General features: G+C 35.8%; 1 protein-coding gene across 1 annotated transcript; it reads right to left on the bottom strand.

The window, feature by feature from the left end:
- Nucleotides 1–3,578: 3,578 nt before the first annotated feature.
- On the bottom strand, nucleotides 3,579–11,977 carry LOC133323227 (acireductone dioxygenase). Its single transcript, XM_061532185.1, has 5 exons — nucleotides 11,842–11,977; nucleotides 4,246–4,323; nucleotides 4,058–4,185; nucleotides 3,776–3,869; nucleotides 3,579–3,716 (listed from the first exon to the last, which is right to left on the bottom strand). Exons 1-5 carry the CDS (start codon nucleotides 11,962–11,964, stop codon nucleotides 3,579–3,581), a joined length of 561 nt encoding a protein of 186 aa, XP_061388169.1. The 5' UTR covers nucleotides 11,965–11,977.
- Nucleotides 11,978–13,006: the final 1,029 nt, after the last annotated feature.

Genomic DNA, 13,006 nt, shown 5'->3' with positions numbered 1-13,006 from the left:
CGATCCAGGAAACGAAGCTGAACAACACCTGCAGTCTTCAGAGTTCTGATGGATACAACGTGATTAGAAAGGATCGTACAAGAGGTGGAGGATTAGCATTCCTATTGCACCATTCTGTCCAGTACAGACCTATCTCGCTTGCGCTAGACTCTAGTGACCCATACATGGAATGTATGGGGGAAGCGGTCAAGTGTGGTACCGCCGAGGTGCTTAACGTTTACATTCTCCCGTTAAATAGCTGTGACCCTCGTTATTTGCCTGACATTAGTCATCTTTAGGAAGGCAATAACCGTCTGGTGCTAGGGGATTTCAATGCACATCATGAGTTATGGCATTCCGTCCTAAGTAATGACCAGAGGGGCATGGCGCTGGCCGAGCAAATTGATAGCTCAAGGTTTTTCACGGTGAATAAGGACATACCCACTAGGATAAGGGGAGACTGTCAAAGTTCACCGGACATATCCATCGTGTCTCCGGGTCTGACGAATGACGTGGTTTGGCAACCCGTCATATCATTGGGATCAGACCACCTCCCTATTATCATATCCATCAACAGACCACCCGATTTCATAACTTCTGAACGCCGTACTTTCCTTAATCATGAGAATGCCAATTGGCAAGAGTTCAGAAATTTCACCAATCGAGGGGCGGGACTAGCGAATGAGCGTGATGAGCTTCGTCGTTCTAAACCTACTAACCCCAGAGCCAGAGAACTGACGTTGGAGGTGATCAGGTCAGTCGGCGAGCATAAGCGGAAAAAGTGGCTAGAACATCTGAAGTGTTGCAACATCAATACCGGAGTGACTAAATTGTGGGCAACGCTTAAGTCGCTCTCGAACCCTGGAAAGAAGGAGGATCGGTCTTCTGTCTCATTTAACGGCGTCGAGGTGACAGATCCGAAGAGGTGCGCGTGTTATTTCAACCGGCAATTTATAGAGCACCCCGAGAGTGACCGGGAGAAGAGAAAAGTATTGCGCCGCATACGCTCTCTTCAGGTGGAGGAGGAACCACCACAATTTACATTGGAGGATGTTGCAAGGTCATCAGGAATGCGAAATCATTCAAAGCGCTTGGTCCAGATAGAATCTCCATGGTGATGTTGAAGCAGCTTGATGAGCCAGGAGTAGATTATTATACTAAAGTCCTCAACTTGTCCTTATCCACCCTAGTAGTTCCCGATGCCTGGAAAATGGGCAGGGTGGTCCCGCTACTGAAGCCGGGCAAGGATGCCAGCAAAGGTGAGTCATACAGGCCGATCTCACTTTTGTCGCCAGTAGACAAGACACTTGAGGCTTTACTACTCCCTAGCATTCGTGAATGCTACTCAGTTGCTGATCATCAGCATGGATTCCGGAAGCAGCACAGCACAATAACAGCTTTTCACGCCGCACACATAGCAGAAGGACTCAACCAGAACAGGCCGTGTAACAGGACAGTCATGGTGGCGCTAGACCTATCAAAGGCATTTGATACCGTCAGTCACGCCAAGGACGTCGAGAGAACAACCCTCCAGCCAAGTTTGAAACGTGGGATCGTGAACTATATGTGTGGACGCCAGTCGTACGTGGAATTCAGAGACAGGAAATCGAAGGCCGTAGAGTTAAACAGGGAGTTCCCCAAGGAGGGGTGATATCTCCGGAACTGTTTAACCTCTACCTCTCAGGAATTCCACGCCCACTGGACGGCATAAAGTTCGTAACATATGCGGATGATTGCACGATTATGGCGTCAGGACCTAAAATTGATGACATTTGCGAGAGGCGTGGATGTAGCTGACTTTTTCCGGTCGAGGAATATGAAAATATCCGGCACTAAGTCAACGGCCACACTGTTTACCACATAGACAGCGGAGATGCGGCTATCTTTTGATGTGCAGGTCGAGGGGTCCACAATTCCGACCACTAATTACCCCAAGGTTCTAGGGGTCACATTCGATAGTCTATATAAGTCGTCCGCGCATGCCACAGCTATTTGCTATATAGTCAGGACTAGAAACAAGGATCTCAAGTCGCTAGCCGGCAGCACTTGGGGAGCTGACAAGGAAACCTTCTTACGTCAGTGCAACGCAGTGGAAAAGTCTTCAATCCTGCCAGAATGCCGCCCTGAGGACTGCAACACGGTGTCTCCTCATGACACCAATAGACCACTTACATGAGGAGACGAAGACCCTTCCTGTGCGTCAACACAACAAGATGTTGTCGATGCAATACCTGCTTGGGTGTTATAGGAGCAGCCATCCAAACCGCTACCTAAAGGATATGCATCCACCACCCAGGCATGTCAGGAAGGATCTCCATGATCTGGAGAGAGAGGTCCAGAGGTACAAAAAGGAGCCTCTAGATCAACAGACCTATCAAGCAGGATTGAATAGTATCCACACGGACGCAGTTGAGGAAGCAGTTTAAGAATATCGTGTGAATACCATCCTCGGAGACCATCCACCTTTGATAGCTGCAGAAGAGCAGCAGCTGCCTCGACAAACTAGAGTGGTTTTGGCACAACTGAGATCTGGATGGTGTAGCCGCCTCAATTCATATTGGGCACGAATTGATGGAGAGGTCGACAATGTCTGCCCGGCATGTGGTAACGGACCACATGACACGCTACATCTGTTCAACTGTCCGCCTTTGATAGCTGCAGAAGAGCAGCAGCTGCCTCGACAAACTAGAGTGGTTTTGGCACAACTGAGATCTGGATGGTGTAGCCGCCTCAATTCATATTGGGCACGAATTGATGGAGAGGTCGACAATGTCTGCCCGGCATATGGTAACGGACTACTGCATAAGGCAGAATTACATCTTGTAGTATGTCACGCTACATGAAACGATCCATATCGAATTTGTCTATAGATTGTCTATATCATTTTAGATTGTCCTTTTAATAAATAAATCTTCATGTTGCGATGTTTCGCGTGGCTTCAAAAACTTGTTAATTTGTTTAGAAATTATTGATTTATTAATGTAATATTTTTCAACAAATTGAAGTTTGTCCAAGCTCAGGATTTTTTGGAGGTCATTAACTCAGGAAAAAAAATCAACCTAGAAAATCTTGAATCCATAGAAAATTATGTTGAAGTCGGAATATAAGACTGGGAAGCAATATCACCTGAAAAAATTTTAAATTAAATTGAAATATATTCAAATTTAATTGAAATGAAAATATTTTTTCCGCGTTCATCTGGAAGTAGTTACTTTGCTATGGATCAAGCAAACATTACATGGTATTCCTTACTGGATTTTGGAAAGAAATTATAAATGAGGTTTAATATCGAATTATGTCTCTGTATAGACCTCATTTTTAGTGAGGGAATTTTCTTGTAATTGGGAAATGTTTGCAAAGAAAAAACATTTCCTAATCAAAAAACAAACAAAAAATCAATCTATATAGAACTCCTTCAGCGAACCGCCATATTTTCTTCTACTTCCTAATCATACATTTAACGGTCATCATTTATGATTGATCTACAGTGTTCGACCCAGCCAAAATAATTTATTGCGCTTTTATAAAAATCATCGCCAATTTTTTTAATTTATTCATAATAACAATTTTACGAAAAAATAACAATTACAATGCAAAATTTAAACTTTATTTAAATGGGCAAATGCTTCGGATTGATGTTTCAAATATTCTTTGCGACAATCCATTTCATCAGCTGGACGATTATAAGGCAGCCAAACGGGTTCACCGACAAAGTAACGCTTAGCTTTAACATAATTCTAAAAAATAAGGAATAATTAAATAAATATTAAATTGATTAAATTTTAATTCTACATACATTGGTGTCCAAAGTGAAACGGTGATAGATTCCAGCTGGAATAATAATTAAATCACCTTTGGTAACGGCAATGCGAATCCAATTTTCCTTGTCACTGAAAATGCAAAACAAATTTTAGCAATTAAAATTTGAATGAATGAATGATTTAAATTTGTGTATTACAAAACTTGATTCATTGGATAGTTTATTTTAAAAAAAGTTACGAATTATATATGTATGTTTGCATATTTGTTGAACCAAATGTTCTATTGAGTTCTTATGTTCCGAAATTACAATACTTACTCTCTAACATCAAAATATCCAGAACCATCTAAAACTAAACGAATTTCTTCATCGGTATGTAAATGCTCCGTAAAGAAAGACTTCAATTTATTGGCATAATCGGGTAAACATTTTTCCGAACATGTAATCTGAAAATATATATTTTCTTAATATCTTTTTTTATATATAAATTATTATTGAATTTATACCTCATCTTCATACGAATAATTGCGTTTCTTGCGTAAGTCCTGGAGCACCTCATCAGTTTGATAGTTATCAGCATCAATCTGAAAATAATATTATGAAATTAATAAGCAAATAAAACCGACGACCGAACTTCTTATACTCTTCAGGTGGTGGATATTTAAAATACCAGCAATCACTAGGGACCTTCATAAATGGCGGGCTATGCAATGATACTTTTTGGTAAAAAGTTTTTAGGTAGTTTTGCTGCCTAATGAGATTTCAAAATAGACTGCTCTTGGAGTCTTTGAGAGAAAAATTCTCCGAAAGATTTATGGGCCGATCTTTGTCGACGGTGAATATCGCCGTCGAATGAAACATGAGCTATACCCTCTATTCTCGGTCATCGGCATTGTTTGACGTGTTGAGCTCTTTGGCTAGATCATGTTGAGAGAATGGAAGGCCGCGAATTAGATGGAAAGATCAAGTGGAAGACAATAGGTTGTGCAAAGTTCAGATTAAATTAGATAGTCCGTTTGAGTGATATTATATAATTAATTTCGAGCAAAATCTTGAGAATTTTGTGGGGGATATACAAGCTGTGGATTGACGGATCCCATTTTTGTAGGTATGGTAAATATATTACGATGTGCAAAGTTTCGATGACATTTTATACTCTGTTCGCTTCATATAACATGTACACGTTTCCAAAATGTTTACCCTTTGTGGGCGATGTACTAGAAATAGTGAACCGATAAGTCCAAACCTTCAACAATATGCAGTCATGGTCGTAATATTAGGTTGTGCAATGTTCAGTTCAAATCGGATGGTCCATTCGAATGAAATTATAAAATAAATTTTCAGCAAAATACTGAGCGTGTTGTGGGGGAGGTACCAGAAAAAGTGGACCGATGAATCCCATCTTCGAATTTGATTTAAATTTAAAAGAAATATTTTTATGTTTGTTCCCACGCCTCTCACGCCCTCCCGTGCCGACCGAGGGGGCTACTTCCCTATTCGCAGGGAGCACGTACACACCAAAGACCGAACTAAGGCGGGTTAGTAGTGGTTTGATAATACCGGCTACAGATATATCATCAGCCGGCGATTAATAGTTATAAAACAAATATAAATTAGAAATAGATCGATGCATTACAATACCATAAACTAGCTTAATTAAACAAACAAAAGTGAACAGAAACTATAATATAAAATTTGACAACTGCTGCTTTAATGCCAGGGTCTACTGTTTCCATGCCCACTATAGAATTCTTTATAGCTGGACTACTTAGACATAATATTGCTTATGCTTGTATATATTACACATAAAGACTCCATTGGGTTGTTTAGTTCATAATTAGTTCTCGCAATCGACAATTTCAACGGATTAAAATTACGTGTTCTTCGAGAAGGAACATAAATTTTTTTTCTCCCGTAAGAAAAGGTGAATCAATTAGGCCACGTATTACGATGTGAGTTATAGTTATATATAGTTATTGTTATAGCCGTTGAATTTCCTGGAACTATTTTATACAACTCGAAATTAATATTAGCATCGTGTTATCGATCCCCAAAGTGCAGTGTGGGTGATTTTATTAAGAAAATGGATACTGTGTTGCAACGTTTGAATTCAGGTTTTATAATTATTTGCGGTGATATGAATGTTGATTTCTTCACTACACTAAAACATCAAAAATCCCTGATTTATCTTTTGAGTGCTTATAACATGTATTCTTGTCATAATCATATTACGCGTCCTATTTCTAAGAAGAGCATAGATTGGATATTTAGCAACTATAGCAGCAATATTGTGGTTCACAGTATAGAAACCGAATTGTCGGATCATAACATCCTCAGTTGTTTTATAAGAAGTAACGTATACCAAGAGGATTTGCCCGAAATTATTAAAAAAGTGAACCATGCTAAGTTTACAGAATATTTGGACACAAACTGGAGCATGTTAACGGCAATTGATGATTCGTCTGAACTTTGTAAAAAGTTTGTTGACATAATACAAACTGGCGTTTGTAAAAGTAAAGAAGTTACAACGAAATTTGTTAATAGACTACAAAGTTTTGCTCCTTGGTTGACAGATAAACTGGTCTCTTTGATTGAACATAAAACAAAGTTGCTTTATTTGAGACGCAGAAGGAAAGATGATCCAAGTATTAGAAATCAGTTGAAGCGGATAAGCAATGTTATCAAATTTTGCAGCAGAAGCCTAAGGAACGAGTTCCAAAGAAACAATTTAAGCTCATGCAACGGTGACGTAAGGAAAATCTGGCAATTTCTAAACAATGAATTAGGTAGAAGCAAAAAACCACTTGGAGACATTGTCGATGGGAATGGAAATACTGTAACAGAAGATATTGAAAAAGCCAATAAACTGAACATGTATTTTGATCATTCGGTTGAAGAATTAAGGGAAGGCATACAACCCCATAATGACGACAATATTAATGTTTTCAGGACACTTGCAATGGATACCGGTCAGTTTTCTTTACAGTCAGTTGATAGAACTCGTATACTGAATGAAATTGAGGCGTTAAATCAAAGGAAAAGCTGCGGATTTGACAATATACGGTCATGGATGTTGTTGGTAAGGAAATCTGAGGTAACTGATGTATTGCACAGAATCTTCAATAGTATGATTACGAGCGGAAAATATCCTGACATATTGAAGGTTCATAAAGTGATACCAATACCCAAGAAAACTAGTTCGAATAGTATCACGAATTTTAGACCTGTTGCTGTTTTATCAGTGCTTGACAAAGTTTTCGAAAGAATCATTTCTGAGCAGATAACAACATATATTGAGGAAAACAACATTTTATTTGCCAATCAGTTTGGTTTTAGAAAAGCCTGTGGGACTGATGAAGCTGTATTTCATATTGTTGAGCATATTTGTAAGGAACTAGATTCCGGATTCAAAGGAGTTGCAGGAGTATTTTATGATTTCACCAAGGCGTTTGATCTTGTAGATCATACGATATTAATTAATAAATTGGAACGTATTGGATTTGCACCGGATACTTTGTTTTTCAAAAACTTTTTAGACAATCGTTTTCAGTTTGTTAAAGTCGGCAACGCAGAAAGTAGCTGGGTAAGCGTGAGAAATGGTGTTCCGCAAGGAATGATTTAAAGAATATGCAATTTTTTGGTAAACTTGTGATGTATGCTGATGATGTGAGCCTATTTTACAAGTACATGGATGAGAAAGTGCTGCAGGTGCAAGTTGCATACGACTCATGCTTATTGGCCGAGTATGCCAGGCTAAATAAGTTGGTGCTAAATTCGTCAAAAACTAAATTTATTCGTTTTAGACCTCACATTGGTGGAGATGTTATGTCCGTGTACATAAATGGAGTCCCTGTTAATGAATCAAGCTCGATTAGATATCTGGGTATAACTATGAGCAATAATTTGATGTTGAATTCTCACATTGAAAATATGAAAGCTAAAGTTTCTTCTGCAACAGGTATTCTACGGAAGTTTAATCGTTTGTTGAGTACAGATAGCAAGCTATTGATATATCAAGCATTGATTCACTCCCATCTTACGTATCTACCAGGTATATATGCCTATAAAAACAATAGATCGATAAAAGAACTGCAACGAGCACAGAACACTGCATTAAAAATTGTTTTAAATCTACCACGGCGTTATTCTTCCCTGCAACTTTTTCGACGCAAACTCAAAACTATTCTGCCGATAAGAGGATTATATATGCAGCAAATATTGACGTATGTTTTCAAGTCTACCAGGAACACAGGTGTAAGATCAATCGAGTTCGCCGGTAATTTTGAGAGAACTGCAAGAAATACACGTCAATCAGACCAACTTCATGTTGTCAGGTGTCGTTTTGAGACCACTAAAAAGCGAATTGGTTTTGCTGGGCCAAGTGAATACAACAAATTGCCGCTTGAAATAAGAAACTCAAATTCTATTTCCTCTTTTAAAACTAAACTGAAAAAATATTTATTGACAAAAATAGACACACTTCTTTCGTAATTACCTTTTTTTTCTAAATTTCATAAACATAATTTTATATAAAATGTAATTTTGATGGTTGCCAGTTTTGCCCCTATAAAGCTTTTTTGGCGCTGGGGCTTCAAAAGTAAAATTGACAAATATTCTAAATGTTGACCCTTCGTGTGGGAGTTATTAGATGGAGTGGACCAATGGGTCCATATTCGAATTTAGAGTTAGTAAAAATACAACGGTGTGCAGAGTTTGGGTCAAATCAGAAATGTTGATCCATTACTAGAAGAAGTGGACCGACCAATAAGTCCCTTTCTCCAACATTATACTGGTATGGCTAAAATATTAGTTTGTAGAAAGTTTTGTTATAGTACATTAGCATTACACAGGATTTAGTTAACCCAGTGGGTTTAATTGTCAACTCCTTTACATATTTGTCAAATAAATCCTCATAAAGAAGGTTAACCATGCAAAAAACTTCTAGTGTACATGTCGTTTTAATTAATTTTCAGTAAAATTTAGATCATTTTATATTTGGAAACACCAGAAGGAGTGCACTGACATTCCACATAAAATTAATGAAAAAAATTAATTACAAAAACTAATTATATTACAAAAAAATTCTATGATCAACCCTAATATTCAATTTCAGGCATTGACAATTTATTTTCTATAACAATAATATATGGTCTGTTCCCGTACTGCAAGAATCTACTGTTTTCTTTACTACGATAACACTTTTTCCTTTATGATATCGAAAAAATAGTAAAAACTCGTAGATTCTTGCAGTACGGGAACAGACCATATATTATTGTTATAGAAAATAAATTGTCAATGCCTGAAATTGAATATTAGGGTTGGTCATAGAATTTTTTCGAAAAATATATAAAAGCATTAACCAAATCTCCAAAATAAACATTCTTTTATATTATCGTGGCAAAATGGCACATTTTAAAAAGCATCTCTTATTTTTTCAGGTATGTTTTGGGACAACTTTACTTTCATTGAAAGTATTATTTGAAGTCAAAACCTAACATATTCTGACAATTTATTTTACAAAAAAAAAAAGAAACATTTTCATACGATTAATTCAAAATGATTAGCATTTTGACAGCTCGAGTGAAACCATCTGGTTAAAACAATAAAATGATTAAAACAATAAATAAACAAAAAGCAGCATTTTATTAGAAAAATGAATAACAAGCGGAAAATTGATGTTGTTTACAAATATTTGCGTTTTCTTTATCCATTTTAATGTTTAATGATACAAAATCAATATAAAATTCGCAAAACAATCAATTTGCTTACGAAAAATGTTATTGTTTGTTTACAAAATATATGAAAACAGCTGAAACAGCTGATGGTACAAGAAAATTCATACTGAGTAAATTTTCTTTGCAAGAAAATAACTGTCAAATCTGCTCTCTCAATACACTCTCTTTTACTGGACTTCGTTTACTCAATAATTTGTACGAATTTGTACAAATTATTACAAAATGTTGTTCGTTTACCCAAAACTCCAGTAAAAGAGAGTGAATTGAGAGAGCATATTTGACAGTTGTGTTACTGAGTATTTTCAAATTCTTACAAGGAACATTTACTCAGTAAGAATTTTCTTGTACCATCAGCTGATATTTAATCAGCTGTTTTGTTATGTTTTGTAAACAAACAAAAAAATTTTCTCAAGAGAATTGTTTTGTGAATTTTATTTTGATTTTGTATCATTAATTACCAAAATGGATGAAGAAAACGCAAGTATTTAAAAATAAGGTAATACAAGAGTAATTGGCGAACGATTTTTTAGGTTCCAAATCCGAACAAAAAAGTGTGCATTCCTAACATGTCTGGAACATGTCTGTAAACATCAATCAACATCAATATATTTCCAAATAAATAGTTAAAACTTACCGGTCACAACCCTTGTAAATGTTTGTGGGGAACAAACAACATCAATTTTCCGCTTGTTATCCATTTTTCTAATAAAAATGGTGTTTTTTAGTTTGCGCCAATTTGTTTGTTGTTTTAATCAGCTGTGTCGAAACAATCTTTTTACTGGATGTTGTTCGTTTACTTTTTGCAGTTTTCTCTCTTGAGAAGGAAAAATTACTCTGCAAATTCTTACTGAGTAAATATTACTGGGAAAGTAAACGAACGAACCTATTGTGAATTCCCCAAAACTTATTGGGCCATGGCGTATACTACTTTCTGCAGAATTGTTCGCTATATCAGAATTCATGTCGTTCAGATAAATATCTCTTTTGCACACTATGATTGAGAAGCTATAAAAGTCCCTCTGTTCCTTGTAAGGTGTGATTAATGATTAAAACACAAGTTTTTTGGGTTATGCGGCCTCGCAGCACATATACTTCTTATCATGAAAAATTATACAAGGTGACTGCAAAACTACAACAAATACAATTCAACAACATAGAAAATTGTTATTGTATGTAACATACAAAATGTCAATATATTTAATTTATATTCAAAATACAATATTTTTGAATTTTCAAAATAAAATTGAACAAGGTATATTAATAAGGTAGCCGTATCAAGCCAGCTAGTGGTAATATTATATGTCACAACAATTTGTTTTTCTTGAATTCGCCAGAAAAAATAAAATTAAAGAAGACAATTTCTGAAGAATTATTATATTATTTATTGTTAAACATTGTTAGAATTCAGTTTCCTCAATTTCACATTTTGGTTTATTGAATGCAAATTTCCTTGCAAAACTTTCTACGTTCGCATCTATATAATGATACATCCCAATCTCAATAATTTGGTTGTAACTTGAACCTTAGATTTCCACATATGTTGAGTTTGGTATGCTGAGGTGTTACTACCGCAGAAAACATATTCAAAATGGGTCCACGTCTTCGTTTCTCCAAAAATGTATTCGTTGTCATCAGTTCCTTAACATTAACGAATCATTTTTATTTTTTATGGTATATTTAATTCATAAATTTACGATTTGCAAAAAACACACAAATTTAAAAAAGTAAATAAAAATTTTATAAAACTTCTCAAATGCTTTGTTCTGATTGGTTGAAAAATATAAGGCGAATTCATTTTTATTCGCCTTGATAACAATTTTGGCATACCATGTTCCCAATTCGCCGATGCGGCTACCTTATATATCTACCTTGAAATTGAAAAACATGAATGGAAATCTTGCAAATTTATAATTGGGAATATAGGAAAAATATATGTCAAACGTTCTACAAAATGGTTTTGTTTTTTCCTGTTTGCCTATATATTAAAAAGCTCAAGCTGTGTTACCGTATTCTCATTTCAAATATAATGAGTACAAAATGTTCGAACTGGATCGTTCTACATAAATCAACTATGTCATTTCGAACTTGACACGAGTATTAGGATACGATCAAATCTGCTGAGTATTGCAGTTACCTTGTATAATTGTACCATGACATCTTATACACATTTTTATTCTGACATTCCCAACCCTGCACCATATGTTTACGATGACACGTTCGTGTGATCGATATTATAGTTATCGAAATCGACTCCGTTTCAATACTCCCCTTTACCGCAACCCCCCCATTCACCTTAATACCCGCATTTAATTAAAACTATCGTAAATAATAACAATTTTGCACCACACACAAATAAAACGAACATACCAGAAAATATTCCACGCCGGTCTTCTTGAAAAGTTCATCAATCTCAATGTACTCGGGGGGATTGCGATGATGTTCCAAACGTTGATCGGTAGTTTCATTGTCCATAAACCAAGCTTTAACCATGTTTTTAGAATATATTTTCGTACCGACCGATTGACTGATAGAAGTAAACAAACGACTGTATATAATTGATATAGAATAGCGACTGAAATAGTTTTTCAGGCAGACACAATCGTAATTCGTGCAACAGATGATGATAACCTTTCACAGCGAACGAAGAGATGCCACACTTTGAAAATGTTCTCAGTGGAAACTACTGTTAATTTGGGTGCTGCCTGTCATGTCTGTTAGGGCATTGCCAGATATAATAAAACATCAATATAACGGAAATGGGAGTACAAACATATGAAACCCTTATTCAAGGTAGATTACCTTGCCCTTATTGCTTCTTTCTCTCTCTCTCCCTCTCTTTGATTTCCACCTACTCGGAAAGCTCGTTATTTGAAATAAAACAATATTTTTTGTGTTTTTTATTATTTTTAATAATTAATTCTTTTTATAAACTTAAGACTTAAAATTAAAAATATTTTGTGTTCATTAGATGTTGTTTTTTAGGATTTTACTTAAAGTTGTTGTTGTTGCTGTTGTTATATAGTTGCTGTTTTCAAATCAATACAAATCTCATCTTCTCCTTATCTCTTTTCCTATTTAACTTAAAGTTGATGTTGTTGTTTTTAGTTAAATTTTTGTTTTATTTCAATAAATAGAATTTAAATAGAAAAAACTGCTTGTAACTTAAACAATTTGTTTGTGGTGGCTTCTAACAGAGAAGAGCAATGTCCTTTGAAAGTCCTTGATGGTAGAGTGGGCTTTTGGGCGTGGCCAGGTCGTTGTGTGGTGCCGTTATTTATAATAATGTTTTTTTTTTGGTTTTTTTGAAAACGCGTAGCGCGTCAGATGACACAACAAATGATACACAAAATATTGACGCAAATATAAATTAAAAAAAAAAAACTAAGAAATGAAAGTGAAATTTTAAATTAAAAATGCTGATTTACACAGACGGACACACGACCACAACGACTGGCGTCAACAGCTGTTTCAGATGTTATTTTTGTTGTTGGGAGGTTGGTAATAACCGACATTGCATTGGGATTTGTTTAGG

This window comes from Musca vetustissima, unplaced genomic scaffold (genome assembly GCF_032173495.1).
Source record: "Musca vetustissima isolate MV318-11 ecotype Yass unplaced genomic scaffold, APGP_CSIRO_Mvet_v1 utg6601, whole genome shotgun sequence".
In the NCBI taxonomy this organism is placed as follows: Eukaryota; Metazoa; Arthropoda; class Insecta; order Diptera; family Muscidae; genus Musca; species Musca vetustissima.
This window is presented reverse-complemented; position numbering and strand designations above follow the sequence as displayed.

Bases quoted from the DNA above. Each gene is read 5' to 3' on its own strand.
- LOC133323227 (XM_061532185.1), bottom strand. From the start codon at position 11,964: ATGGTTAAAGCTTGGTTTATGGACAATGAAACTACCGATCAACGTTTG. The intron at 4,186-4,245 runs GTATAAATTCAA...ATATATTTTCAG, and splicing joins ATTATTCGTATGAAGATGAG to ATTACATGTTCGGAAAAATG. The intron at 3,870-4,057 runs GTAAGTATTGTA...TTGCATTTTCAG, and splicing joins GGATATTTTGATGTTAGAGA to TGACAAGGAAAATTGGATTC.